This window comes from Triturus cristatus, chromosome 6 (assembly GCF_964204655.1).
Source record: "Triturus cristatus chromosome 6, aTriCri1.1, whole genome shotgun sequence".
NCBI classification, from domain to species: domain Eukaryota; kingdom Metazoa; phylum Chordata; class Amphibia; order Caudata; family Salamandridae; genus Triturus; species Triturus cristatus.
This window is the reverse complement of record NC_140589.1, coordinates 1,936,986,233-1,937,012,266: the sequence shown is the minus strand read 5'-3', so window position 1 is coordinate 1,937,012,266 and position 26,034 is coordinate 1,936,986,233. Positions and strand designations below refer to the sequence as shown.

General features: G+C 49.5%; 1 protein-coding gene across 3 annotated transcripts in view; it reads right to left on the bottom strand.

Moving 5' to 3' along the window:
• The window catches only part of LOC146822534 (N-acetylneuraminylgalactosylglucosyl-glucoside beta-1,4-N- acetylgalactosaminyltransferase 2-like), an 865,225-nt gene that overhangs the window by 15,704 nt on the left and 823,487 nt on the right, over window positions 1-26,034 (bottom strand). For all 3 annotated transcript variants that reach the window (XM_085613655.1, XM_085613654.1, XM_085613656.1), the window contains exon 10: window positions 21,728-21,950. In XM_085613655.1, coding sequence (XP_085469781.1) covers window positions 21,728-21,950 — 223 coding nt within the window. The remainder of the gene's footprint in view (window positions 1-21,727; window positions 21,951-26,034) is intronic.

The following is a 26,034-nucleotide window of genomic DNA, read 5'->3' as shown; positions in this document are numbered from 1 at the left end:
ATTGAACCATCTGAGCCCTGCTGACGAGGTCGCGGCTCCCGAACACTGAACCACCTGGGCCTGCTGAGTGACTCGCGGCCCCCAGCTATTGAACCATCTGAGCCTTGCTGACGGAATCGCGGCTCCCGAACTACGACCACCTGTGCCTGCTGAGAGACTCGCGGCGCTCCCCTTGAGGACGACTCGGTAAGAGATCGCCCAGAGACACGACACCCTCCAGCTCGAGGATTGTGAGCTATCCGCAGGGTATTTCGCAGAGACACTATCTTGAAAGACTGTCCCGCTACCCCCATTCCCCACGACCGATTTGTGGTACTTTGTGCCACTGCTGTACTGCTTGCACCTTGGATCATAAAGATCCCTTGAAATCATCGATAAAAGAACCTATCGTCCTACAAAGAATACGTGTGGTGTCACTCTGTTCGTAGTGTAGCTCAGGGTGTGCGCGCCTGGTTCGGCCTACGTGGGAGAGGTGGGTCAAAGGGGTGGGCAAGACGGGCATCGAACCCCCCTCCGGCGAACGCCTTTCCAACAATGGCCAATTGGAGCTAGAAACCAAGAAGCTGGCTCTTGAAGAAAAGAAAATGCAAATGGAGCATGACTTGATAATGAGGAAGCGTAACTTAGAGATCGAGAGGCTTGAGACCATGAGTGTCTCAACCCAGCAACAAGAAATGTGTGTAGCTCAGAGATTGAGCTTTGCTGAGTGGAAGAAGGAATCCAGCTCAGATGGTGGCAGCAATATTGAATTTTCTAGTGCTGAGAGAGTAGTACACACACCCAGAGATGTGGCGCCTGACTTGAAGGAGGGGGTTAAGTTACACCAGGAGGTTCAAGGATATGAGGTAGCTCCAGTGGTGCGCAGTGTTTCTGAGGTAAATTGGGAAACTGGCACAGGGGCTCATAGTCCTAGTGGTGGGAGGGATTCCCCCATGGTTGAGATCCTGGTGTGTGAGTGTGAAGACCGCCCAGAAGAGTGTGGGTTGTGTGACAGAGACAGTCAGATACTGTCTTGCCTGTCACAGGAGAGTGGTGTGGAGTACGTGTGTGAGGCACTGGATAGTGAGGTGAAGGATAGTTTGGTTAACCCTGCTAAGGGGCTGTGTGATCCAATTGTGAGAGAGCATATGGTAAGTCCCTGTTTTCCAGAGCTATGCCAACACCTGTGGGAGAGTGAGTACTCTGAACGCCGGGAGCTCACATTGGAGGCAGACCTTTTAGTGGAGTCCAGAGGGTCTGGAAAGGCATTGGGGAGTGATCCCAAGAGGAGTGGTTCAGGTATCTTCAAACCCAGTGTGGTGGAAGTGGCTCAGAGTAGCCCAGCTAGGTCCTGTAATAGTGAGAGGGGTGTAGGGCCTCACGTCCTGTCTTTAAGAGGAAGGAGTGAGAATGGGTTATGTCCCGGTAGTGCCCAACCTCAGTCTCAGAGCTTGGATGGTTCTTTGAGGGAACACCAGGTGGGGAGCCTAGTCTGTCCTGAGGGGCTGCCCGTTGTGCGGGATCCCCTAGTGTCTGGTGAACGGGGAGTGTCTGTAGGCAAGCCTCCCTCAGTTCTGGTGTCTGGCAGTACCACTCCAGTTAGGAGGGTGCAGAGGTCCATATTAAGGGGTGAGAGGGGGAAAGAGTCCCCAGTGGAAAAACCAGTAGGTCAGGGGCCAGCCCGAAGGGCTGCGTCACCAGAGAATGACCATGGTGACACCACTTCTGTCCTGGGGGATCTTCAGGCACTGTCAGATGGACAGGGGTTGGGAGATCAGCGCCAGGCAGACTGTCACACGACACCTGAGTTATGTGTCACCCTCAGGGGTGGCATGCATGCTCCCCGGGAAGTCCTGGTGCGCCAGGCGACCGTTCAACCGCATGGGTTGGTCCCAGGGTTGGGAAGCCAGGGTCCGGTGTCGTCTGACCTGGAGGGTGGGACAACTGTAATCAGTGTCCTGACCCAGGTTGCTTCTAGGGGTACCACTCCAGTTGGGAGTGTGCAGTACTCTGGAAGGGGGTGCAGAGGGAGGGAGTCCTCGCCTTTGACCCCGGTGCAGCCTGAGGGTTTAGACCCTAGGCTGGAGAGCCAGGTTCAGGTGTTGTCTGACCTGGAGGGAGGGACATCTGTAATCAGTGTCCCTACCAGTCTGTCTTCTTGGTGTACCACCCCAGGTGGGAGGGTACAGCCATCTCGAAGGGGGTGCAGAGGGAGGGAGTCCTCGCCTCTGACCCCCGCTCAACTGAAGGGTTTAGACCCTAGGTTGGAGGGCCAGGTTCAGGGTGTCCCCCCTGACCTGGACGCCCAGTTGCATGATAGAACCCCTGAACTGGTGGGCGAATTGCGCAGGACACCTGCCCTAGGTGCCCCTGGCAATTCTGGAAGGGGGTACCACTCCAAGTGGGAGGGTACAGAGCCCCAAGGAGGAGGACCGGGTGTGGGAGAGGCCACCCCGGTCTTTGGTCCAGCCGCAGGATACAGGCCTGGGGCTGGTGGGTCAGTGCCAGGATGTCATACCTGACATGACAGGAGGGAGAATGGACAAAGGGTGCCAAGCACCTGGGGCTACTGCCCCCCGCTCCCTGGCGCCACAGAGGATTGAGAGCCCTGAGAGGCATACGGCCTGGGTCTCATCCCTGACTACTGTCAGTGGCCACTGTAACATTTTGCTGTCTGCCTGTTGGGACACACCTGTGGGCCAGTTAAGGTTAGGTGCTGCACAGGTGGTGTCCACAGGTGAGGAGAAGGGTTCCCCATGGATTGGCTTGGTGGGCCCTGAGAGTATGGACAGAGGGATTCCAATAGGTTCAGATTGGCGTAGAACTGGAGTCTGCCCCTGCAGTTGCGGGCCAGGTCCTTGTTCTATCGCCCCAAGCAGGGAAGACCATCACGGTGGTGATTGGTCTGCCCTGCGTTTTGGCTGGAAGGGGGTTGTGTTGGACTTGGCACTTTTTCCAGGGTCATCCCTAAACCTTTTGCCTTCCTCCTGTATTTTTTCTGACCTGTTGTTGGCTGTTTTATGACTCTGGGCACCTTACCTCTGTTGATCAGTGCTAAGGTGCATATGCTCTCCCTATGGTAAAATGTTGATGTTCATTGGTTTCCATGTTTGGCTTATTTGGTTTACTATCAGCCCCTAGTAAAGTGCACCAGGAGTGCCAGGGCTTGTAAATACAAATGCTGCTGATGGGCTTGCAGCACTGGTTGTGCCACCCACAGAAGCGGCCTAGTAAAAATGTGTCTAAGGTCTGCCATTGCAGAACCTGCGTGCAGTCTGGTACTGTCATGCTGACTGCGCAAGTGCACCTACAAGGGTCAAAACGGACTCGATAATTCTCGCCTCTGTACCTACTCTAACCAGGAACACACTCGGCAACTCTGGGCATTAAGCTTGCCTCATCTCTACAACGGCCCCCCACAGACGACGGGGATGCCTGGTTTCACCTTGGAGATACCCAGAAAGGGACCATCTCACAGGGATAGCCAGGACGGGTTCCCCAGCGGTCTACAGCGCCGGGACGCCCCGTTGCTGGGGCAGCTGTGCGCTTTACAAGTCTACAACATTTACATTTACATTTACTTGCGAGTCCCTAAACCTTCCCTTAACTACATATTAGTCACCCCTCTGGTAGGCCCAAGGGCAGGGTGCATTGTAGGAATAAGGTAGGAAATGCCCTGATGTGTGTGGCATGTCCTAATAGTGAATTACAGCCATTTTCGTTTTTCACTATTGAAAGGCTACCTGCTCCCCATAGGCCAGAATGGGCTGCTGGAATTATTACACTCTATAATCCCAGCGGACTCAGAGAGCATGGTAGAAAGTCAAGTTTAGTATGCCTGAACTCAGAATAATAAAATACTTCTTTTAGTAAAGTTTATTTTAATATCCTGTGTTTGTAAATACTACTTTTAGAAAGTTAGTATTTACTTGCTTAGCCATTTCAGTCCGCCTCTGCTTTGTGTGTGTGTGTGTGCTGCCTAGTTTCAGTGAGGGGCAGGGCTGGGGAATTCCAGGAGACAGGCTGGCTGCCAGGTGGTGGGTAGAGAGATTACACCAGGATGGGTGGAGTACACCTTGACTCTGAATAGACCTGTGCTCTGCCACCACAATGCTGGCTCCGCCCCCTGTGGAGCGGCTGATGTCTCTGCCCTGTGCACTGAAAGGAAAGAGCAGAGTCACCACAACAAAGTGCTCCAAAACCGGACTGAGCCAGGCACAGGCCCCCTGGCCACAAAGAACACAAGAAACTGTGTATAAAAGAAGGAGCCCTGCTCCTAAGAAATTAGATCCTGTTTACGCCAAGAAGAACCTCTGCCCGAAGAGAAGGACCTGGGAAAGCTGCATGGAAGACTACTGTCTCTAAGCCTGAGAGACTGGCCTGTGGTGGGTGCCTTGCTGCAAGAAGGAGAGGAAAAGACTGAGAAAAGACTTTAAATCAACTTGTGCTTTGTGAACAATCTCCAAGGGCTTGCTGGTGAACTTGCCCCCTGAACTGCGCCCCAGGAACAGTGGGCGCTACCCCTCCCTGGAAGAAAGGAAGCTGCTGCTGGTGATTTGCGAACGCTGACCCAAGAGAACCTGTGTGCCCCATCTCGCCGAGCAACGTGACCTCTGCCCGACTGTGTTGCTGTGAGCACCGTGACGGCCTGCCCCGCCTGGCCTGAACAAAGTGAACTGCTGCCCCCTCGAGCCGGAGCTCGCAGCGCAAAGAGACTGTCGGATTCCAAGCCCCGAGCCTCTGTGGCCCCGAGCAGTAGAGATCACCGTGAGGATCGACGCCACGCAAGTTCGCCACGTCTGGACGATGCCGACAGCGTTGCGCCGCTGAAATCACCCCCGAGCCGCCCCTCCTTCCACTTTGAAGTGTGCCGTGAAGTCCTGAGGACACGTATCAAGCTCGTACGGAGCATACTTGCGCCTGTACGGCCCGTACGGTCTCAGCCTCTGTACGCTTGCTCACGCGGGAAGCGTGAGGCAAAGAAGGAATTGTACGTGTGGGGTACGACGCGTACCGACGCTGGTACGAAGCGTACAAACAGCGCTACGGTGCGCATGGACCCCAAAATAGAGAAAATACACCTCAAATTGCCTTTTAAGAACTGTGGCCTCCTGGAACATTGAATACAAGTAACTGGAACCCTCTTTGAAAGATAAGAACTGTATTTTGAAGCCTGCTTGAAGAGTCTTTATATAAAGAGCTTTATTTTTATAAATACAGTCTTGAGTCTCTGTGTGGTGGGTTGGTGGTTATTGTGGGATAACCTAAATGCTAAACCTCATGCCCTCTGTAATCTAGCCGGACTGCTCGCGCCACGTTACCTAGAGGGTGAGCAGGGGTTATTTTTCACGAGTAATCCTTTGCCCTGACATAGAGGAAAGGGTCCCTGCTTGTCGCAGGTGCATACCTGCGCCAACCAGAGACCCCGGATTCTAACAGTCACGCTCCATCGTATTCACGAGTTCCGAACCTCACGGAACCCGGGCTCAATAAAGTGTGGTCACAGTACATATCATAACAGAACAGAACGCTGCACCTTACATGTGTTATATCGGTAGACATCAAGGTTATCATACCAGTGGTCAAAGTCAAGTAATGAATTACCCCACCATACCAGTTTCAGGCAAACAGTCCATCTGCCGTTTGTGGGGTTACAGAGGGGAAGAGAGCCACGCTACCCTCAGAGTCCGATTTGTTCAGATCTTCTTCAGAAGAGGCCGAGTCTTCCTCAGGTGCAGACTGTCGAAAGGTGGCAGCCGCTATGAGTGCCTGCTCCTTGTCTTGACGCTGTTGTTGCGATGACAAGTGAGGCTGTCGGGAGTTCTCACGTATCCGTCTGCTGCGACGTATGCCAGTCCGATCCGCTTGACTGCAACTGCCCTGAGTACTCTGGGAAGCGCTTTCACCATTCTCTGAGGGGTCTGTTACCTCCAACCATTCTTCGACGTCCTCCGGGCTTTCAAAGAAATATGTCTTATGTGCAGAGATGACTTTTGAACGGGCAGGGAAGAGATGGGCATATGTGAGGTTCAGAGCTCTCAGCTTCTTCTTTACGGCCATGAATGATGAGCATGTAGTCCGGGTACAGTGATATTCGCGCGTTTTCAAGTTCATTTGGCCCAGTTCGCGCGCTTTTTGTAGAAGTGCGTCTCTGTCTCTATAATTTAATAGCCGGCCGATGAGTGGCCGTGGGGGTCGCCCGGGTTAGGTGGGCCAGTGGGTATTCTGTGCGCACGTTTCACGCAGTATTGGGTGGAGAGCCCCTCTAGGGTAATGTGGTCACGGAACCACTGCTCCATGTATGTCGCCGGATCCCGCCCCTCGCATCTCGATGGCAGGTCAATGACACGGACGTTGTTCTGTCTTGTTCGCCCTTCCGCATCTTCCACTCGGTCTAATAGACTGCTGACTTGTTGTAACTGCTGCACCTTTGTCGCGGTCTGAGTTAGTTGCGGGAGAGGTCTGCCAGCGCCATGGTATTATCTTTCACCCTGTCCGCCAGTTTTGCGTGGTCCGCCTTGAGTAGTGTGAGGCCTGTAGCAAGAGCACCAATTTGTTGTTCAATGGCCTTCCTCGAGTCTCTGACCTCCTGCAAAATAAGGTCCAGTTTGTCCACAGGTGCCTGCTCGGCAGTAGGCGGGATGCAGCTGGGCAATTGTGATACCCCACTAAGGTCTACTCGCGCCATGGTGGGGTCCGCGCTGGGTCTGGTGTCTTGTTGTTTCCCTCTGTTGCGGCCCATTACCTCCGGGTAGTTTGCAGGAGCTCGCTGGCACAGGGGAGGGGCACGCCAAGATCCAACCCCGTTACAGTTCAGCAGGAGGGATCGTGTGATCTCAGGGGGGCACACACCACCAGTAAGGCCCCGTGTAGTAACAGCGACAGGGTTGCCCCTAAGTGTCCTTGGATCCGGGCTCCGCAGGCCCCCTGGACACCCTCGTCGTGTAGCATTTGTATGTGCCCCACCCGGAGTAATTTGCAGGCGTTCCAGGAGTCACAGCAATCAGGGGCCTAGCGTGTCTCAGTCAAGCATGCAGTGGGTCTCTACTGTTTTGTGCATATATGCACCACAAGTATTAGGCTCAACTCACCGCCATCTCAGCCCCAGCAGGGGTTCCCAGGGTAGTTCATTTCAGTGGCGTCCTCTAGATCTGCACCGGAATCGCTGCACAGTGTGCTCCCCCCTTGGGGGGGAGGGGGATCTTGTATCGCCAGTGGAACAATCGTCGCATTAGGTGGGGGGGCACCGCCGCAGCACACCAGCCCACCGAGCTGCACCCGCCCCCAGCGCGTTTTCCCCAGACCACAATTGTCACCCAAGGATTTGCGTGAGTCTGTCCCAAGGGCCTCTCCACCGTGCACAGCTGTTATTTACCGGTCCGGCCGCATCCACGTTGGTAACAGTCGCCGGGTCACGACACTCCCGCCTGTGCTGTCTCCACCAGACCTCCGTGGCAGAGCAACTCCTGTCCGGGCCAGCCCCAGTCCGAGATTCCAGTAGGCGGGCCCTCTAGGTTAGGCCCAAGTCAATGGCGCAGACGATATTCAGTCCTTGGGTGCTAGCGCTCTGCAGTCCCAGGCGCCGCCTGCCCCGGCGAGCAAAGGTATGCACCGGTGGCGAGGGCTTGGCATGCACCGGTGGCGAGGGCTTGGCATGCACCGGTGGCGAGGGCTTGGCATGCACCGGTGGCGAGGGCTTGGCATGCACCGGTGGCGAGGGCTTGGCATGCACCGGTGGCGAGGGCTTGGCATGCACCTGTGGCGAGGGCTTGGCATGCACCGGTGGCGAGGGCTTGGTATGCGCCGGTGGCGAGGGCTTGGCATGCACCGGTGGCGAGGGCTTGGTATGCACCGGTGGCGAGGGCTTGGCATGCACCGGTGGCGAGGGCTTGGCATGCACCGGTGGCGAGGGCTTGGCATGCACCGGTGGCGAGGGCTTGGCATGCACCGGTGGCGAGGGCTTGGCTGTTCTCACTGTAGGGGGGGGGGGGGGGGGACGTCGCGGCACACCAGGCCCAGTGCAGCGCCCGTCCGTCAGCGCATCCCCGGGGCTCGCGTGATTCAACCCCAAGCTGTATTCATGTTCACCATGGCTTTTCTGTCTTTATTTACTTTTATTATCATCCAGAGATCATTAAGGCAGCTCGAAGACACATTTCAAAGTGCTTTCTTCTTATATTGTTCGCTTAAGTATGTACTGATCAGGAGAAAAATACTGACTTTTGGCGATTTTGCTAATTTTTGTCCCGGCTGGGATATTAAAATACTAATCATGCTGGTAAGAAAGGCCCGGTGGCCGCCCGCAATGTGGTAGTTACACTCCATTTGGGTCATGGCCACACAACAGACTCCTGTGGGCTGTGTCTTTTAGACTCCTCGGGAAGAGCTGATGACTGTGAGAAAGTGGTCGGTTAGTTTTGGTGGATTGAGGTCCAACACAAGTAAAAAAGGTCTTTCGTTTTAGGTGCAGTCTAAGGGTTCTTAAATGTAAGCCTGAGTCAACCCCGAGTAGCTGCAGCACAGAGCAGACAGGCTTAACTTAGAGAAAATGTGTAAGCATTTAGAACTACCAAAACAGGTAAAAAGTAAAAAAATATCAACACTATAACAATTACACTTCATTTAATACAAATAGATACTTTTTTTTAAACAAAATAACACCAAAGCAACAAAAAATCCAACAAGTGGAACTGGAGATATGAATTATCACGAGATTTACGTAAAAATAGGCCAAACGACACTGAGCACCAACGCGGCTCAACTGGTTGTGGTAAACAAAGACCTAGGAGTGTTTTCAGGATCGAATGCAACGGAGGTTGGGTCACATACACCAACTAGGATTGACCCAGTTAGAGGTTTACCTTGAGACTTAGGGCCTGATTTAGACCTTGGCTGATCGGGTCCCACCGGCGCATTTTCCGATGATTATCCCACCCGCAGACTTGGTTGTCCAACCGCCGCATTTAGATGTTGGCAGGCCTGTTGAGGGAAGACTGCCACGGGCCCGCTGACTCTGTCAGGAGTTTTCAACTGCGTCAATGGCAGTAGAGGCAGAATGAGCCATCAGCGGGATTACACCCCAGGTTCCTGCCATCCAGATTACAATATGCCTTTCCTCTGCGGCAACTGTGGTGGGAATACAATCTACTACTACGTGGCGGAATCAAAGGAAATGAGTCAAAAACATACCTTTTTTCCTGCTTCCGTTTCTATCTTTTACCCCATCGTCCAGGTCCCTCCTTCGCTTCACCGACTCCACCATGATGCCAAATGACCCAGTTGTCGCAGAGAGCCAAGGTAAGGTACTTGTATTGTTCTATATATCGTGTGCTGACATTTGCTGTAGCCTCGTGTATGTCTGCATTGCTCTTACATGCAATATTTTCCTGAGGTGTAATGCAGTAGTGTTCAGTTTCCTAGTACTCAAGGTTAATTGAACACACCTGTTGTTGTGGTGCTTGGGGTGTTGTGCTAATGGCATACAAACTGTAACACAAAGGGGCATATCCCATTGCTTACATATGGTTAACATGCAAGCATGACACATGTGTATTGACACTTCAGTACATTGTACTTACCTGTCTCCACATCTCCATGAACCTCACTCCATAAGGGCTCCGCCGCCAGGACACCGCCAGCACAACAGGGCCATCTAAATTGGCTCAGCGCAATCCCTGCGGACTGACGGCGGCAGAGTACTGGTTGCCAGCAGAGAAGAACGCCACAGTGGCGGCGGTCTCCTGTCTATAGCCACAGCATTTAAATAGGGAGGGTGGACCGCCGTCAGCTCGACGGAGTACTTGGGACTGCCGCCACCACAGGTTGGCGGCAAAGATATAAATCAGACCCTTAGTCTGTTTTGGAGCTCAGAAGCCTCCTGTGGGGCAAGGCTACAGGCTGTGTCCAAAAAGGACTCCAAACCCCTGGCTACCTTTTCACTGAGTTCCATCTGAGACTAACTTTCTGCTGTGGAGAAGTTCTGAGCAGGGAAACCTGTTTCTTCAGCCCAGCAAGGTCAAGCCTTGGGTGGATTGACTCGGCAGGTTTGTCTCGGTTCTCTGGAGTTCTTGAAGTCCAACATTTCAAAGTCCCAGGTTTTCAGGGGTGATAGACAGAGTCAAGGGTCCCAGAACCTCAAGAACAGCATTTTGGGGAGGGGGTCAAGACTCACTCAAGCAGAGGCCACCAGCAAGGTCGAGGCCCGTAAGCTACTGGTCAATTGGGCATTTCAGGAAAAGGCCACTTGGAGCTTGATGTGGCCCTGTAGCTTGTACAGGAGTTCAGCCAACTGACCCTTGGAGTACACCTCCCTCTCATGGGCACAAATGGCAGAAGGTCCATCCCTTCAGGTCTTCTCACAGGTCTCATTGACAGGCTCAGTCCTTCTTCTCTTCTTTCACAGGTCCGGAGTATTCCAAAGAAGGTGTCTTGTGGGGTGCCACCTTTATGCTTGGCACTAGCTCATGGTTGGGGGGTGACCCTGGCCCCTCCCTAACCAATTGGGTAAATGTTCCCAGTGGTAACCCTACTCACTTTGCATGAGCTCCTGTGCCCTACTGCAAACAATCCTCCTGTGCCCCCACTCACTAAACACAAGATGGAGAAATCTGTCTCCCCATTGTGCAGAGCCTGTGTGCCCACCCAGATGTATTGGCAGGCCAATGAGAAGCCCCTCCTCTGTGGCCACTCCAAACCAGTTCTGGGGGCAGTTTTCCCTCACTGGGTTTTGTATCTGTCTGACTGGGAGGAAGGGTCCTCTTTAGGTGTCATCTGACATCCCCATGTGACAGGGTAAGCCCCCTGAAGTAAATTAAGAGCCCAACTAATCTTCCTGCCACTGGAACAAAAATGCCTCCCCATACCCAAGCCTTTTCCTCTGTTCTGGGAGCAGTTTTCACACCAAACCAGTGCTATTCATCAGCTGGGTGACAGTTGGAGCTTCAGGCATAGAAAAGATAATGTTCTAAATGTCCCCTTTCCTTAGTTGCCATACAAAATTTGACTACAAGATTAAGTTTGACTTTTAATACATTTTAAAAATAGCTGTTTAGTCATTTTTCTAGCTGGACCCTACCCTGAGATAGCATAATTAATATTCAATAATGCTCCCCAATTTTTCTTTATGGGCCAGTCAACCTTCCTACAGTGGAAATAGATTTAGTGTGCTAGTCACCATAAGGACATATTAACTGTTAGACCTGGCACCTTGGCGTGAGTCTCCCTTCCACTTTTTGTCGCTGTGCCTCATGTGTTTTTATTGTGTTGGCCGCTCAGCGCACTGTGCCACTGCCAACCAGTGCCACAGTGCAAGTGCTCCCAATGTAAAATGTATATGTTGGTTGGATTCCATGATTGGCTTATTTGGTTTACTTGTCAGACCCCAGTAAAGTGCACCGGGAGTGCCAGGGCGTGTAAATACGAATGCCGCTGGTGGGCTTGCCGCACTGGTTGTGCCACCCACAGAAGCGGCCTGGTAAAATGTGTCTAGGTCTGCCATTGCAGAACCTGCGTGCAGTCTGGTACTGACATGCTGACTGGCAAGTGCACCCACTTGCCAGTCCCTAAACCTTCCCTTAACTTCATGTTAGTCACACCTATGGTAGGCCCAAGGGCAGAGTGCATTGTAGCCTAAGGTAGGACAAGCCCTGATGTGTGTGGCATGTCCTAATAGTGAATTACAGCCATTTTCGTTTTTCACGATTGTAAGGCTACCCTGTTCTCATAGGCCAGAATGGGCGGTTAAGATTGTTACATCCTATGATCCTAACCGACCCAGGGAACATGGTAGAAAATCGAGTTTAATATGCCTGAACTCAGAATAATAAGGTACATCTTTTCGTAAGGTTTATTTTAATATTCTGCGTTTGCAAATGCCACTTTTCGAAAGTTGGCCTTTGCTTGCCTAACCATTTCAGCCCGCCTCTGCGTGATGTGTATCTTGCTGTCTGGCTTGTGTGAGTGACAGGGCTGGGGAAAACCAGATGGGCAGGGCTAGGTAGCCTGGTGGTGAATGGAGAGATTGACAGATAGATGGGTGGGAGGAGTACCCCTGGACTCTGAATAGGGCTGTGCTCTGCCATCACAATGCCGGCTCCGCCCCCTGTGGAGCGTCTGATGACTCTGCCCTGCACCCTGAAAGAAGAAGCCTGCATCGCGTCAACAAAGTGCACCAGAACTGGACTGAACTAGGCAAGGCCCTCCCTGGCCCGGAAGAACAAAAGAAAGGGTGTATAAAAGAAGGAGCCCTGCTCCTAAGAAATCAGATCCGCTTTGAACCAAGAAGAATCTCTGCCTGAGGAGGAGGCGCCAGGAAAGCTGTACGGAGGAAGACTGTCCCTATCCTGGGGGACTGGCCTGCAGTGGTGACCTTGCTGCCAAAGGAGAGAAGAGAAACCCTTTACTAAAGATTTGCTTCATTTGTATTTCAAGAACCTTGTGCTTTCAAAAACGATCTCCAAGGGCCTGGAAGCGAGCTTGCCCCCTGAACTGAGCCCCAGGACCATTGGGCTCATCCTGACCTTCACTCGCCCGCCGCTGGACTGTGGTTTTCCTTCCATCGCCGGAGCCGTGACTCCTGTGCCCATCAGCCCCTCCTTGAGCTGTGACCGGACTGCCTTGGGAAGAGCCTCGCTCGATCCGAGCCGCTCTCTCTACGCCGTGCTGGGCTGCCTCCGTCACCTCGCTCGCTGCAGGCCCACTGCGCACCTACACCCCTCCCGCCGGAATCGGCGCTGTGAGCATCTCAAAAGCCTTGGACGGCCCGGACGTGGAATACGTACCCGGCTGCCCCGCTCCGCTCACCTGCCCAACCTGAACACACCACTCCTCCTGTGAACCTGAAGGCCCAGATTCCCCCGTAAAGCGTGGGAGCCCCGGATGCCGCCTCGATCTTCTGAAGGGTCGCTGGACGCCCCGCAACCGCCTTTACTAAAAGAAACAAGGTACTGTAACATACGAACTCGACCGCGAGCTCGCATCGGATCCAGGGTCCGCAACGTTTGTTTTCCCTGCCGTGTTACGTGTTCCACCAGGTCACCGTCTCAGCGCGAAGCGCGCTAAGACCCACAGTTTACCTTGTTGCCCCGCATAAAAGAACTTTCCGTATAAAAGAACTTTCCGTATAAAAGAACTTTCCGTAATAATAGAGATCGTGGCCTCACCTTTTCACCGTTACTGGGTCTTGTACTAAATCTGCTTAAAATAAATAAAAGCCTTATTTTTGTATACAACCTGCCTGTTGTCCGTTTGTGGTGCATACAAGGTATTTGCTGTGTGTATAATTGCAAGTGCTTAACTGTGTACGCCCTGAAGTTTAGCCTTGACTGCTCGCGCCACGCACCTAGAGGGTGAGCAGGGGTTATTCTAAAGAGCCATCCTTTGCCCTGACTAGAAGTACAGGGTCCCTGCTTGTCACTGGTACTTACCTGCGCCAACCAGAGCCCCCTCATTTCTAACATTAACTTAAGTGATGTACATGTCCTACTTTAAAATACCATGCAGCCTGCCCTATGGGCCCCCAGGCCTACATAGGTGTGACAGTAATATTCATCAGGGAGGTTTTCTCTTGTCAAAAAGAGTCATTTTGACAGGTTGGGTTGTAGTTTTAAAACTGTGCAGCCAGGCTACAGTGGAAGGCCTGAAATATTTTGTCTTGTCACACTAGTGGATGCCACAGTAGCACTGCAGTCTATACGTGGCATTTAACTTTCGACACCATGGGTGTATTTTGGAATGCCAATTACTATGGCCTTATATGAAAGTAAATATGCCATTTAGGATTAAGACAATTTCACAATGTTTTAGGGCCAGACTGAGAGCCACATGCAGTGGGGCCTGGTTAGCAGCCCCTCAGTGGATAGTGTGAATACATCGCAACATTAGTCCACAAAAAATGTGGGTGACCATACAAAAATAGGCACATTCTCACAATGACCTCGTTCTGGGCTTCACAGAGGATGGGTTTTCTCTGTTCCTGGCCGACCTGAAGGTTTCCTTGCTCAGGCAATCACAACCCAGGGAAGACTCTGTGAGGAGTCCGTCCGTGACCGTCCTGAGCATTGCAACAAATCCAATATGGTGGCAATCCCGAACCAACCCGGAAAAGAAGGATACGGTCTAGTCAGTTCCACATACGGGAGGCTAATGTCGTAGAGGAGGAGAAAAAGAGACGGAGGACAGCAGAGGCGGCGAAGGCGAATGGAGGCGTGGAGGAGAACGTTGCCGTTCATACCTTTTTCTTTAAGGAAAACAGTAGTAGGAGCCTTAGTTTTATCTCGTATCGATTATTGCAACGCATTGTACGCTGGAATTGGAGAAAGACAGCTCTCCAAACTCCAGTCGTTGCAGAATGCTGCTGTAAGAGTGCTGCTAGATCTTCCGAAACACCATCCGACGTCAACAGCATAAGGCTTCTTCACTGGCTCCCTGTACGTAGAATAGTGCAGTTCAAGGCTTTATGCCTAGTACATAAAGCTGTAAACGGAGGAGGTGCAGAGGACATGAAATCTCTTTTTCCTCGTTATGTACCGCCTCGTACATTAAGATCTGGTAGTCTAGGTCTGGTTTGCCTACCAAAGATCAAGAGGGCCCGACGGGGTGGCAAGGCTTTTTCATTTCAAGCAGCAAAATTGTGGAATTCTCTACCTACAGAGCTACGACTAGGAACAAATAAGACTCTGTTCAGAAAGGCCTTAAAAACCTGGCTATTCACTAAATCCTAGACTGGCTGTAGCTAATCTCTACCCTCATACAGCGCCAAGACGCCTCGGCAAAAGTGTGCTTAATAAATAATTCAGTCAGTCAGTCAGTCAACGACTGCACTATTTGGGCTTGGGTAGGCTGCCACCTGGAAGAACCTACCAGACCCAGATAGTTCTGAAAACTAGACATCTAGGGGGGAGGGGGCAGGGTGGTGTGCTCTGCATGCTTCCCACACCATTTCATTTTCTTACCCACAAGGCCCTGCAAACCTCCAATGTAGACTAAAAACACACATTTTTCTCATATTTATGTGAGGAAAATTCCTGAAATCTCTTGGGAGAAACACATTTCCTACCACACAGCAGTCCCCCAAGTCTCCTAATAAAAATGATACCTCACTTGTGTGGGTGGGCCAAGAGACCTTGACACAAAAGGTTCTAAAGCGCTACGTGGAGAGATCAGCAATAAGGGCAGCTGCGGGATTTGGGGCCATGCTCGGCCACCACCTTCGGACACCTACCAACCACAGACATTCTTTAAAAGTAGACAAACAAGGAATCCAAGGTGGTGGACCTTTTTGTTGTTGTCAGAGTTTTATATAGCGCGAACTTGACCCGAAGGTATCGGGTATAAGAGTGCTTTACACGAACACCAGGTTGCGTTGCACGATGACACATTCATTTTTTTTGTTATGCATGGGGATATTAAGTGAATTGCCCAGAATCACCGGAGGTTGAGCATCGTTGCCGAGACTCGAACCCGGTTCCGCAGATTTCAGGTCGACCGCCCTAGCCGTTAGGTCACATCTTCTGCCTTGTGTAAATCCTGCAAGGTTTTCTTACCCCAAATGCCATGCAAACCTCAAAGTTTACCTGAAATCATGCATTTTCCTTACATTTCTATGATGGAAAGGTAGTAATCGGCAGGATTCCACAAAAAATGTGTACCACCGAATATTACTCAACTTGTGCTGATAAAAACCCTGCCCCACTTGTGTGGTTGATCCTAGTGCCCGTGACAGGAACAGAGCACACTATCTATAGGAGTCCCCACGCTAGGGCGTTGAATCTCAAGGGAGAAAGAACAGTTAAGGCCCTCTCCGGGATGAGGGTTGGGCTAGAGACTCAGGTGGGGTTTGGGTGCTGAGTGTGGTTGAAAGCTTCAGATTGCAGTTCCTAGTTTTGGACTGGCTTCTTAGGCAGTCTGCCAGTCGGGTACTTCCCGATGGGCCAACTTTAAATGGTTAGTGTTTTGGTTCTGTGACACTGGCCGTTTGAGGCCAGGCCATTTGACATAGCTAGATGGCCTGAAAGGCCAGTCAAACACTGCCAGTTCCCACTGCACTAGGTTGAAGGTCATGTGCAAAGAAATGTGTGGTCTCATCATTTTGGGGCTGTTATATCTGGGTTTCATTCTTTTTCAACAGCATCACTTTCAGATAATGTCAGGTCGCACTCTGTGTCTTGGTGTGTGGTGCACAGCTCTCCCTTGTGCTCACTTCTCATTTATCCACTTTGCATTACACACTGTCCTTGTTCATACAGTGTCATGTTGTGAGCTGGTCATGGGGGGTGCATGAGCTATGGTTTGCTAAGTTTACTGGGGACTTTTAGTGTTTCTTAGGTTTTGCAATTTGTCCAGTATAACTCTAATGGGACTGTAATTGGGCTTTTAATGGAATTTCTGAGGTTGACATAAAGAAATGTTTATATTATCAAAGGAAACCATAGCATTCCTTTAACAAAATATTCTGTGCTTTTTTTATTGATGTATTGGACCGAGTCATGACCCAGCCAAGGCGGCTTCGCTTACCATATGGCCACTCACAGCTGGGGCTATGTACATTCAGTGACACTTCTAAACTAGATGATTGGCAGATTCATGTCTAGTTTCATAGAGGCTGTGGAAGGTACTCCAGAAGCTAAAATAGGTTCTTCAGTCATGTGAGAATAAAGTCTGACATTCTCAGTAAAACATGTACTTCCAGCAGCAGCGTCTGTCAGCTGATTCCACTGTATTCTACTGCAGCCTCCCTGAGTGTTATAAAGAACAACTAGAGCGCTAACTGTCTTGCTTATGACTAAAGTATGGCACACCTGAACACATCTTTATGGAATCAAAGATGTAGAATGTAAAGCATTTCCTTTAGAAATGAACAAAATGAGGGATTTAGTTTGTCTTAATGGTTTTGGAAGCTAAAGTCCGGACATATTTTTTATGAGTTCTCCAATTTCTTCCTCATCCATGTCAGTAAAATATTATGACATGCCGATTGAAACATGCACTTTCGATACAAGCAGCAGTCTGTAAGTTAACTCATTACTAAGTTTTAATAAACTACAGAGTTCTAATGAACAATTACAGTTCTAATATTTGGTATTCAAAACAAAAGTGAGGCACCCCTCAATGCCATTTTGCTGGAATAGGAGCTGTTGAATTTAAAGCCATTCTTGAGGAGCGGGCTGAAGTAAATGGGGATTGAGATCTGAACGCAAGCTTGAAACCAGCTGGTTACAGATCTGAAAGGAGATATGGGTTTTGAGTAATTTGAGGCATAATGTATTGTTAAAGAAGCCCAAAACTTTTAAGGAGGGAGACGTCTGCATAAGTACAGCCTCCTCTTTCTGCATCTGTGTACTCACCCTCCCCATCATCTCAGTTACTTCTGAATTCTAGCCCCTTCGCTGCTAGGCCTTCCCCCTCGGCCCCTGTGCTAAGCCTTTTTTTGGCTATTTGGCTAGTGCGCACTTAGGCCCCTGTAACTTTTTGACCACATAAGGTATCCACGCCAAATTTGTGTCCTTTTCTTCCAACATCATGGGGATTGTAAAGGTACCCAGGGTTTGTGGATTCCCCTGGAAGGGTCCCTGAAATTAGCCAAAATACAGCACAATTTTGTTTTTTTTGGGAAAAAAGGGCTGCAAATGAAAGCGTCTGGGTTTTTCCCTGCAAATGGTATCAAAAAAGGGTTTGTGGGGCTGAAATCACTATTTTCCCAGCTTTCAGGGAATGTCAGACTTTTGTCAGAAAAAGAGTATTTTTTACACAGTTTTGGCAATTTTCTGGGACATAGCCTATTTTTGCTATTTTTTGTGCTTTCAACCTCCTTTCAGTTAATGGGAGAAATGGGTATGAAAGGAATAATGGATCCTGGAAAGCTATACATTTTGGAAAGGTAGACAACACTCTGAATTCAGTAAGGGGTCATTTGTGTAGATCCATCAAGGTTTCTTTATAGAAACTAACAGTTAAATATAGGAAAAATTGAAAATTAGTTGAAAAAGACAGACTTTTGTGTCAACGTTTTCACTTATAACTTCTTCTAATTAGGACAGCTGTTTAAAAGCAATATACCGTTACATCTGCTCGACCTTTCTGGTTGTGGGGATATATAGGACTTGTAGGTTCACCAAGAACCCGACAAACCCAGAGTAAAAAACTGAGCAGCAATTTGCAATGGCTTTTTATTATGTACCGGGTATAATTCAATTATTGTGGGAAAATGTATACATGGAAAAATCGGTATGAAAGACACCTATGTATTTCTGAAATGGAGCAAATTATAGAGTTTAGAAACAGTGGATATTTGCACATTTTCGAAATTGGGAATACTCATACTAGCATGAGAATTATCGATCATTCTTCAACATTACTTCATTTTTACACAATGTCTTTCAATTGGAAGGCAGAAATGCATCGAAAGTCAATAGGTAATAACAGTTCCTTTACAAATCTGAATTACCCTAAGTCTCTCGATAAAAATGGTACTTCACTTGTGTGGGTCTGCCTAGTGCCCGCGACAGGAAACGACGCAAAACGCAACGTGGTCACACCTCAATTTTGCAGTGAAAAATGACCCTTTTTTGGCAAAGTGCCTAGCTGTAGTTTTTGAACCCTAGCTCTGCTGACACCTAGGGAAACCCAGCAAACCTATATATTTTTGAAAACTAGGCACCCAGGGGAATCCAGGATGGGGTGACTTGACTGCCTCCCACCAGGTTCTGTTACCCAGAATCCCTTGCCAACCTTAAAAACTGTCAATAAAACCAAATTTTCCCCACATTTCTGTGATGGAAAGTTCTGGAATCTGCGTGGATCCACAAATTTCCACCCGCGTTTCCCAAAGTCTTCCAAGAAAAATGGTACCTCACTTGTGTGGGTCGGCCTAGTGCCCACGACAGAAAATGGCGCAAAACGCAACGTGGATACACCTCAATTTCGCAGTGAAAAATGACCCTTTTTTGGCAAAGTGCCTAGCTGTAGTTTTTTAACCCTAGCTCTGCCGGCACCTTGGGAAACCTACCAAACCCACACATTTCTGAAAACTAGACACCCATGGGATTCTAGGGAGGTATGACTTGCGTGGAGCCCCCAACGTTTCCTTACCCAGAATCCCCTGCAAACCTCAATTTTGCTGAAAAATGCACTTTTTTCACACATTTTTGTGTGGGAAAGTTGTGGCATCCCCGGGCTGACACAAATTTCCTACCACCCAGCATTCCCCCAGGTCTCCCGATAAAAATGTTCCTCACACGTGTGGGTGGCACAAGTACCCACGACAGGCAAGGGCCCAAAACGTAGTGAGGCAACTTCAAAATTGTCTATAACAAAACAACCTGGTTTTGCAAAGGGGGTACCCTGGGTTTTTGGCCTGGTGCTCGGCGGCCACCTAGGGAAACCTACCAAACCCACACATTTCTGAAAACTAGACACCCGGGGAATTCCAGTGAGGTATGGCTTGCATGGATCCCCCTACGTTTCCTTACCCAGAATCCCCTGCAAACCTCAATTTTAGCTGAAAGAAATCACTTTTTTCACACATTTTCATGTAGGAAAGTTGTGGCATCACCGGGCTGACACAAATTTCCTACCACCCAGCGGTCCCCTGGGTCTCCCAATAAAAACGGTGCCTCACACATGTGGGAGGCACAGGTGCCCGCGACAGACAAGGGCCCAAAACGTAGTGATGCGACATCAACATTGCCTCCCTAAAACAAATTGTTCAAAATAAAATCCCTGGCATTTAGTGTGTTTTATGCCCGCCCGGGGGGGGGGGCCAGATTGGGGGCTACTGTCAGCAGAAAGGCTGTAATGGTGGCAGGTGGCAGGTGGGTGGGGGCATTGGCATGCCCGTTTTGGGCAGCCCCCACCCTAAAAAAAACTTCAAAAACAAATCCCTGGTGTTTAGTGGGCTTTCTGCCCCCGAAGAAACAGATTAGAGGCCAATGCCCCATCTGCCCCCCAGGGGGGGCAGAAAGACTGTAGTGATTGCGGGGGGGCATGGACATGCCTATTTTGGGCAGCCCCCACCCTTATTTTTATTTCCCAAAAAATCCCTGGTGTCTAGTGGGGTTTTTGCCCCCCCTCCCCGGGAGGCAGATTTGGGGCTACTGACCCCACCTGCCCCCCAGGGGGGGGCAAAAAGACAAAATTATGCCAAAATGAATTGGGGGGAGCAAATGCCCTTACCCAAGGGGCCGCTCCCCCCTCCCTGGTGTCTAGTGGGTGGATCCCTGCTTCGATCCCCAAGCAGGGATCCATCATTTCAGTTTCGGTTTCACTGAAATTACGTCAAAGCGACGTGCGCGCCGATCCTCATTTCAGGGAAACCAGGGGGGGGGGGGCCTCAGGAGCTGGAGAAGCTTTTCCCCAGCTCCTGAGGCTCTTTTGGCAAAAAGGGAATCCCTCTGGTGAGGGATTTACAGTGCGATGTTTCATGACGAGCTGGACTCTTCATGAGCACACGAGCACTGTGTGCCATGACGAGTCCAGCTCCTCATGAGCATTCAAGGGGTTAAAAAGGTTAACAATTTGATAGACAAACTTTGTGTGCAGTTTGGTTGGGCACCCGCAGAGGGACGCCCAGGGAGTATTAGGCACACGCTCAGTGGCCGTCCCAGCTGCACATGGCCAGTGATTGTGCGCAGCAGGGGTTGGCGGCCTCTTGAAGGTTGGGTGCAGGGACAGGCCCTGTGGCCACCCCCAGTGCTCATGGACATGTTATGCACAGCCGGGACTGGGAGCCGGCATAGGCTTGGGCACCGGGCCTGACCATGAAGCCAGGCGCAGCGGTCCATCCCTCCTGCGCACAATATAAGGCCTTGAGCAGGAGGGGTTGGGGCTCGCAGGGGGTTGGGCGCTGGGCCAATTTAGAATATGATCAGAAATACCCCCAAAATGTACCGAACAAACACAAAGAGTAAAGTGACATTATAGTTAGGTGTTAAAATGAGATAAAGTTAAAAAAAAACTCCAAACCACTGAAATACATAATAGGTACAATTCTGAGCTGATTGAATTTTTAAAATATCTCATCTCAAGAAATTGTTGACAACAGCAAGCCCTGAAGAGGTCCGCATGAGGACGAAACGCGTCGGCGATCGTGAATATTATGAACTTGTATTCCAATAAAGAATAAAATAATTGTTGTATCTACAATCAAATTCTACCAGCGCTTTTCTTTGATTGGGAAGATCTTGATGGACTGCGTCTTGTTATATTGTGAATAAGGTTTATTATAAATCATCACTCATATTTCACTTATTTGAGTTCTGGGCCAACCTTTGTTTAATTACGTTATAGGTAAGTCAGTTAACTATAACTTGCGGCCCCATCATGCACTGCTTATAACTTTGTATATTACATTTCTCGTGACATGTTAAATGACATAAATAATGACATCACCCATTACATTTAAAGAACAATATTGTTGAACTTACTACTTCGTACCACAGTTACCAAAGTAATGTGTGAGGTCACAAGCAGTGCATGATGAGTACAAGGAGCCTTGAAATGAGACAACATTGTTGCATAAGGTTCACCTAATGGAAGTGCATTCCTGCCATGTTTTTCATGATGCAGTGAGGGAGCGGCCTAGAAGCTTCAAAAGTGGACGGTCTTCTGAAAACAAGATGGCTTCTGTGTGGTTAATCTGACGCAGTCAGTCGGGCACTGGAGCTGGGCCCAAATACTGTACACAGAGGAGGTCCCAACAGAGAAGGGAAAGGGCATCAGGGGACAGGGAGTGAGGAGGCATGCATCATCTTACCTGTGTGTGCAACTCTTGCCAGCTTGGGGTCAAAGCCAACACTCTGTACCCTGACTGTGTGCGCCATGAAGAAGTTGACGACTCCTCCAGTGAAGACACAATTTGGAAATCCTTCAACTGGCCCATATGAGCCTCCTCTCCAGTGCACGCAGTCCCCGTCCTCATCACCTTCTTCATACAGAAGCCTGAAGCTGAAAAAGTTTCCATCCACGTTCCCACCAACCTGAGGGGAAGGAAAGTCTATGTCAGAGTCAACACCATAAAAAGACAATAAACACAAACGTGGAGAGCTCTGGGGTCCACCCTCTGCTCCCCTCATGCTTTTCTGTCTTGCACTCATTGTCAGGTAGTTCCTCTGAACCTCAATGAAAGCTTGCACTGACTAGTGAGTCGTCCCCTCTTACACTTCTCATTTATATATATGTTCAAACCCCTCTGCTCCATCCACTGCCATCGCGTCTGGAACTCCTACCAGCAGTGCTCGTACAGCATACAGCTGCCACATGTTTTCACCCTGGTGGGGCAGTATCCCATGGAATTTAACACAGTCTGTCCTTGGAGGTTTCTTAAAGACCCTCTATGGGCAGTATCCCATGGAATTCAATGCAGTCTGTCCTTAGAGGTTACTTAAGGACCCTCTTTGGGCAGTATCCCATGGAATTCAACGCAGTCTGTCCTTGGAGGTTACTTAAGGACCCTCTATGGGCAGTATCACATGGAAATCAACACAGTCTGTTCTTGTAGGTTATAAACATCCGCAATGGAGTGCACACCGCTAGCTCCTCCTCTGGGTTGCCCCATGGGAAGCTGGTACATGAAGTTCTTGAGTGGTTCACCCCAGTGGGTGCAAGTAAGTACTTGTTTAGACAGATAATCTCTAGACCCGATACATGTCCTGGGTTTTAAAATATCACCCGAGACATGGCTCGGGTTTCGGGATAACTTCCCTCCTCAGTAGAGAAAATAGTCAAGGGTGGAAGAGAGTGCCGCCAAGCAACCGTCAAGGGCCTCAGTGCCCGCACAGGCACGCAGGTGCGTCGTCCAGGAGCTCGTCAGCTCAAAGCTCAAGGGAGCTATTTATATAAACATCCGCAATGGAGCGCACACCGCTAGCTCCTCCAGAAACACATGTGTCTAGAGATTAACAGCACTAACCTGCACCAACTTTGGTGAGACACTCTGCAAAATTTCAAGTAAGCATTTAAATTGAACTGCATGTACCAGGATGCAAAGGGGCGAACTGTGCTGGGAGGTAGCAGTGTGCTCCCATCCCCCTTCTGTTTCAAAAAGGCTCCCTTGAGCCACTGGGCTGACGAGCTCATGGGAGGCACCTGTGCGCCAGGGAGAGGTACAGAGACCTGAGAGGATTGTGGCAGCTTTCTCAGCAAACCCCAGAATAATTTTGTTTTATCTCTACGGAAGAAGGATGAAATCCAGAAACACATATGTCTAGAGATTAACAGCACTAACCTGCACCAACTTTGGTGAGACACTCTGCAAAATTTCAAGTAAGCATTTAAATTGAACTGCATGTACCAGGATGCAAAGGGGCGAACTGTGCTGGGAGGTAGCAGTGTGCTCCCATTCCCCTTCTGTTTCAAAAAGGCTCCCTTGAGCCACTGGGCTGACGAGCTCATGGGAGGCACCTGTGCGCCAGGGAGAGGTACAGAGACCTGAAAGGATTGTGGCAGCTTTCTCAGCAAACCCCAGAATAATTTCGTTTTATCTCTACTGAAGAAGGATGAAATCCAGAAACACATGTGTCTAGAGATTAACAGCACTAACCTGCACCAACTTTGGTGAGACACTCTGCAAAATTTCAAGTAAGCATTTAAATTGAACTGCATGTACCAGGATGCAAAGGGGCGAACTGTGCTGGGAGGTAGCAGTGTGCTCCCATCCCCCTTCTGTTCTTGGAGGTTACTTAAGGACCCTCTTTGGGCAGTATCTCATGGAATTCAACGCCTCTTTGGGCAGTATCCCATGGAATTCAACGCAGTCTGTCCTTGGAGGTTTCAACACAGTCTGTCCTTGGAGGTTTCTTAAAGACCCTCTATGGGCAGTATCCCATGGACTTCAGCACAGGCTGTCCTTGGAGGTTACTTAAGGACCCTCTTTGGGCAGTATCCCATGGAATTCAACGCAGTCTGTCCATGGAGGTTACTTAAGGACCCTCTTTGGGCAGCATCCCATGGAATTCAACGCAGTCTGTCCTTGGAGGTTTCCTAAATACCCTCTTTGGGCAGTATCCCATGGAATTTAACATAGTCTGTCCTTGGAGGTTTCTTAAGGACCCTCTTTGGGAAGTATCCCATGGAATTTAGCAAAGTCTATCCTTCACTGGACTGGGAGCTGCCTACCCAGAGATGTTTTAAGGCATGGGCAAAGTGGCCCGGCCCGGCTCAGGGCCCTAGCCTTTCAGGGGTCTACTGATAGAGCCAGCTCTGTTCTGTAGAGAGTCTTGCCCTGATGGCCTTGCACAGTTCTTAAACACATTGTTTGGAATACTGTTTTCCTTTCATTTGTTTTTAATGTGAGTGATGTGACCATGCAATATCCATAAACAAAGCTTGTTTCAGATCAAAACAGGACCTTGCATATGAAAAATAGGACGGGTCACAAAGATTATTTGCGATAATATTAGTGAGCTGCTGCATATTAATAATATTGACAAAAACACATCACTATCCCTGAACATTAAATGCAAACAGATTTAGAAGTTGGACCAGTGTGGCTGCGCACTGGCCAAAGAGGGCATGAAAGAGCTCAAACTGGATCATAAAGTCAAAGCTGTTTAGAACAGGGACCCCAAAATACCTTTGGCCCAGGTCCCCCCAAATCCTTAAGATGTCCCTGTGCCTACCTTTCAAGATATCACCAGGAGGAGAACATACAATATGTCCAGAGCTATGTACTACTGATCCAGATGTGCACTCCCTTGGGGGTCACACACATATTTTGGGGTTGGACAGTTACCGCACACTAATGGGAACAGTTGTTGTTTCTGTTCATCCACAGAAAGTGCCTTTGAGGATCTTAACCTCAACCCCAGAGCTTGAACCACTCCCCTTTTCTTTCATCTGACTAACAGCATGACCCCGTCTGTAGGGCGGCCCTTTGGGTCATGCGCGTCTCAGTCCGTGACACTGGTTAAGACATCACGATGGGAAGAAGGTTCTTATATGAGATTTCTTAATCTATCCTAGCCTGGCGACCCTCGCTCACCTGTCCTAACCATACAGGAACAAGCTCCGCCTTCCATAGCACCAGCTTCTATCAAGCCGGACAGGATGCTAAGGTTGTATCTTTTTTATTAGCAGCTCTTTTTTTATATCAAAAGAAACAAAATAAAGAGTGTTGCTGCTTAGAAAAAAGTGTAATAGTGTAAGATTATACAAGTTAATCTATTTGAATATCAAAACAGTAATCCTGCCAATCTTGGGTCCAGAATACTACTGGTTGTGCCTGCAGTGCACGGATAAATAGCTCATCTCTACCTGGTGACAGCTTAGGGAAGGATGCACCGCTCTCTCCGTCGGTACCCTGTGTCGGTACCCCATGTCAGTACATGAGCTGTGAGCGAGAACCCAAATGATGAAGTATGCCACCTATGGAGGGTGAGGGATTTTCGTCCTGAAAGGGATTATCTCACAGGTATTCCTGTGTGATTTTGCACATCACGCTACATGCTAGTTGAGTTTTTCTTTGCACCCAAGGATTTTCGTATTGTTAAGAAGGTCCACTGATAGAGCCAGCTCTGTTCTGTAGAGAGTCTGGCCCTGATGACCTTGCACAGTTCTTAAACAGATTGTTTGGAATACTAATAATAATGTGAGTGATGTGACCATGCAATATCCATCAACAAAGCTTGTTTCAGATCAAAACAGGTCCTTGCATATGAAAAATACGACGGGGTCACAAAGATTATTTGCGATAATATTAGTGAGCTGCTGCATATTAATAATATTGACAAAAACACATCACTATCCCTGAACATTAAATGCAAACAGATTTAGAAGTTTGACCAGTGTGGCTGCGCAGTGGCCAAAGAGGGCATGAAAGAGCTGAAACTGGATCATAAATTCAAAGCTGTTCCAAACAGGGACCCCAAAATCCCTTTGGCCCTGGTCCCCAAAATCCTTAAGATGTCCCTGTGCCTCCTTACAAGAAATCACCAGGAGGACAACATACAATATGACCAGAGCTCTGTACTAAAGATCCAGATGTTTTGGGGTTGGTCTGTTACAGAGCACTAACAAGAACAATTGTTGTTTCTGTTCATGTACAGAAAGGGTCTTGGAGGATCT